This window comes from Limulus polyphemus, unplaced genomic scaffold (genome assembly GCF_000517525.1).
Source record: "Limulus polyphemus unplaced genomic scaffold, Limulus_polyphemus-2.1.2 Scaffold7199, whole genome shotgun sequence".
NCBI classification, from domain to species: Eukaryota; Metazoa; Arthropoda; class Merostomata; order Xiphosura; family Limulidae; genus Limulus; species Limulus polyphemus.
In genome coordinates this window covers 34,726-37,285 of record NW_013672809.1, presented here as the reverse complement: position 1 = coordinate 37,285, position 2,560 = coordinate 34,726, and the positions used below count along the sequence as shown (strand labels likewise).

Sequence of the window (2,560 nt, the reverse complement as noted above, 5' to 3'; positions counted from 1 at the left end):
ACATTAAGTTACTTAAGTTGGATAACAGTTAAACGTATAAACTTGGATCTAAGTTACTTTTTGGATAACAGTTAAACGTATAAACTTGGATCTAAGTTACTTTTTGGATAACAGTTAAACGTATACACTTGGATCTAAGTTACTTTTTGGATAACAGTTAAACGTATAAACTTGGATCTAAGCTACTTGTTTGTACGGTTTAGTTTGAAATACTTGTCGGCGGAGAGTTTTTTGGGACAGGAACTTTTTAATGGAAAGGGACTTTCCTCAACTGGAGTAGTCAGGGGGATATTGTTATCCCCCTTCGCCCCGCTCGCGGAAATTTTATTTGTTATATTCGTGAGTTTCAGTAGAGAGTTTAACTCATGATTAGCTTTTGTATTATTACCCATCGTAAAGCTGTAGGAGAATATTAAACTTGTAGCAGCTATTCATCAGTTGTAGCCCTCGCGCTGTTAAGGGTGACGCGCTGCTCTGATTGGCTGGCTAGTGTGACGCGCGCTGTGAACAAGGTTATTCGTCTGGTCTGTGTTCTAGAAACACCACTCATTGTAATGCCTGTCTCTCCTCCACGGTGAACAAGGCCTTCTGGGAGATATATATATATATATATATACTCAGGTTAAAAAGCTTACAATTCTATATATGCAGTAAGCAGTTTTGACGCTTTCCTGTAACTCTTAACCACGATGGATAAAATATTCGGCTCACTAAAAGGGTTATTTAAAATCCACTCAGTTGTTATTGATAATAATGTGTTTCGACTCCATTACAAAGCCACAGTGGTCGTTCTCTTGGCCTTTAGTCTGCTCGTGACTTCTCGACAGTACATCGGTGACCCCATCGACTGCATCTCTCGAGATGATATTCCGACAAGGGTGTTAGACACCTTCTGCTGGATCCACACCACCTTCAGTGTAGAAGGCGCTTGGCATAAGAAGGTTGGTGTGGAAATCCCGTATCCAGGGGTGGATAAGTATACTCCAGGTGAAGACAGAATATACCACGCTTACTACCAGTGGGTCTGTTTTGTGTTGTTTTTCCAAGCCATTATGTTTTATTTTCCACGTTACCTGTGGAAGGGATGGGAGAAAGGCCGTATTCGAGCTCTGATGCTCGAGCTCAACAATCCGACCTTAACACCTGACAAAAAACAAGAAAAGCGAGGTATTTTGGTTGAATATCTAATGAACAACATACACAACCACAACTTCTACGTCATTGGCTATTTTTTCTGTGAGGTTTTGAACTTTGTAAACGTGGTTGGACAGATGTATCTAATGGACTCATTCCTAGGTGGTCATTTCTCTAAATATGGCTCCAAGGTCATGCAGTTCACCGAGTGGGACTGGACCCTCCGCTATGACCCCATGATCAGAGTATTCCCTCGTTTAACCAAGTGTACCTTCCATAAATACGGTTCCTCGGGTGATGTCCAGCGACACGACGCCATGTGCATCCTGCCCATTAATATAATCAACGAAAAGATCTACGTATTCTTGTGGATCTGGTTCGTCACTTTGGCCGTAGTTTCCGGGATGGTACTCGTATATAGAGTGGTCATCGTGTTTTGGCCTCGATCCCGCCTGTTGATCCTGAGATATCGCGCTCGCTTGACCAATGCAGATTACCTGGAAATGGTCGTAAAAAGATGTCATCTAGGTGACTGGTTCCTCTTGGATCTCCTCTGTAAGAACGTGGACGGTCTGAACTACAGGGATCTGATTGCCGACTTCGCTCGGAAGCTGGAGGGTAAAGGAGTGGAGAGTATTGCCTAGCTGTTTGTCATCATAGGATGAGCAGCTTTGGTTGTTACGAATATACTTTCTAAGTAATGATGATTTGGCTTTTGTTTTTTCAATTTGTAATGTCGTAATGATAATAATGTGTGTGCGCAAGAAAGAGTAGAATAAGAGAAACCAGATAAAATACTCATTCGTAAGAAATAACCAATGTAAAGTTGGATAGGATTAATCGTTTAAATAATTGAAAATTTTTACATTAAATCACTTCCAAGTTGATAATCATATGCTATATGTTAGTAGTTGTTTTGTTTTTTGAGGTGAATTGTGTGTCTCAGAATAAGAAGAAAAAGGCCTACATGTTCTATTGTGAAAGGCAAGATGATAACGAAGAGTGTGTAGTAACTTTTGGTCTTGTGTGTTGAACAAAAATATTTGTTTTCACACCATTATGCCACTTTAAAATATTCGGATTTGTGTTAATAATTTTAGCGTGCTTTTTTGTGTGTTTGCATGATTTGGATCACGTTTCTATACGTGGATAGTTTCCTGTTATTCAAGTAGCAGACCTTACTTGTCACGAAAAGTAACCATTCTACAGTGTTTTATCAGGCCCGTGTATTCTTCACAGCTTAGATTATAAATGCTTAACTTACGACCAAATACATTAACAGGTTTTATTGTTTTATCATGCCCGTGTATTCTTCACAGCTTAGGTTATAAATGCTTAACTTACGACCAAATACATTAACAGGTTTTATTGTTTTATCATGCCCGTGTATTCTTCACAGCTTAGGTTATAAATGCTTAACTTACGA

General features: G+C 39.5%; 1 protein-coding gene across 1 annotated transcript; it reads left to right on the top strand.

The window, feature by feature from the left end:
• Positions 1-515: 515 nt before the first annotated feature.
• On the top strand, positions 516-2,558 carry LOC106474419 (innexin inx2-like). Its single transcript, XM_013935112.2, has one exon. The coding sequence runs from the start codon at positions 690-692 to the stop codon at positions 1,776-1,778; it is 1,089 nt and encodes a 362-aa protein (XP_013790566.1). The 5' UTR covers positions 516-689; the 3' UTR covers positions 1,779-2,558.
• The last annotated feature ends 2 nt before the right edge of the window (positions 2,559-2,560 follow it).

Coding starts and splice junctions, on each gene's coding strand:
- LOC106474419 (XM_013935112.2), top strand. CDS start 690: ATGGATAAAATATTCGGCTCACTAAAAGGGTTATTTAAAATCCACTCA.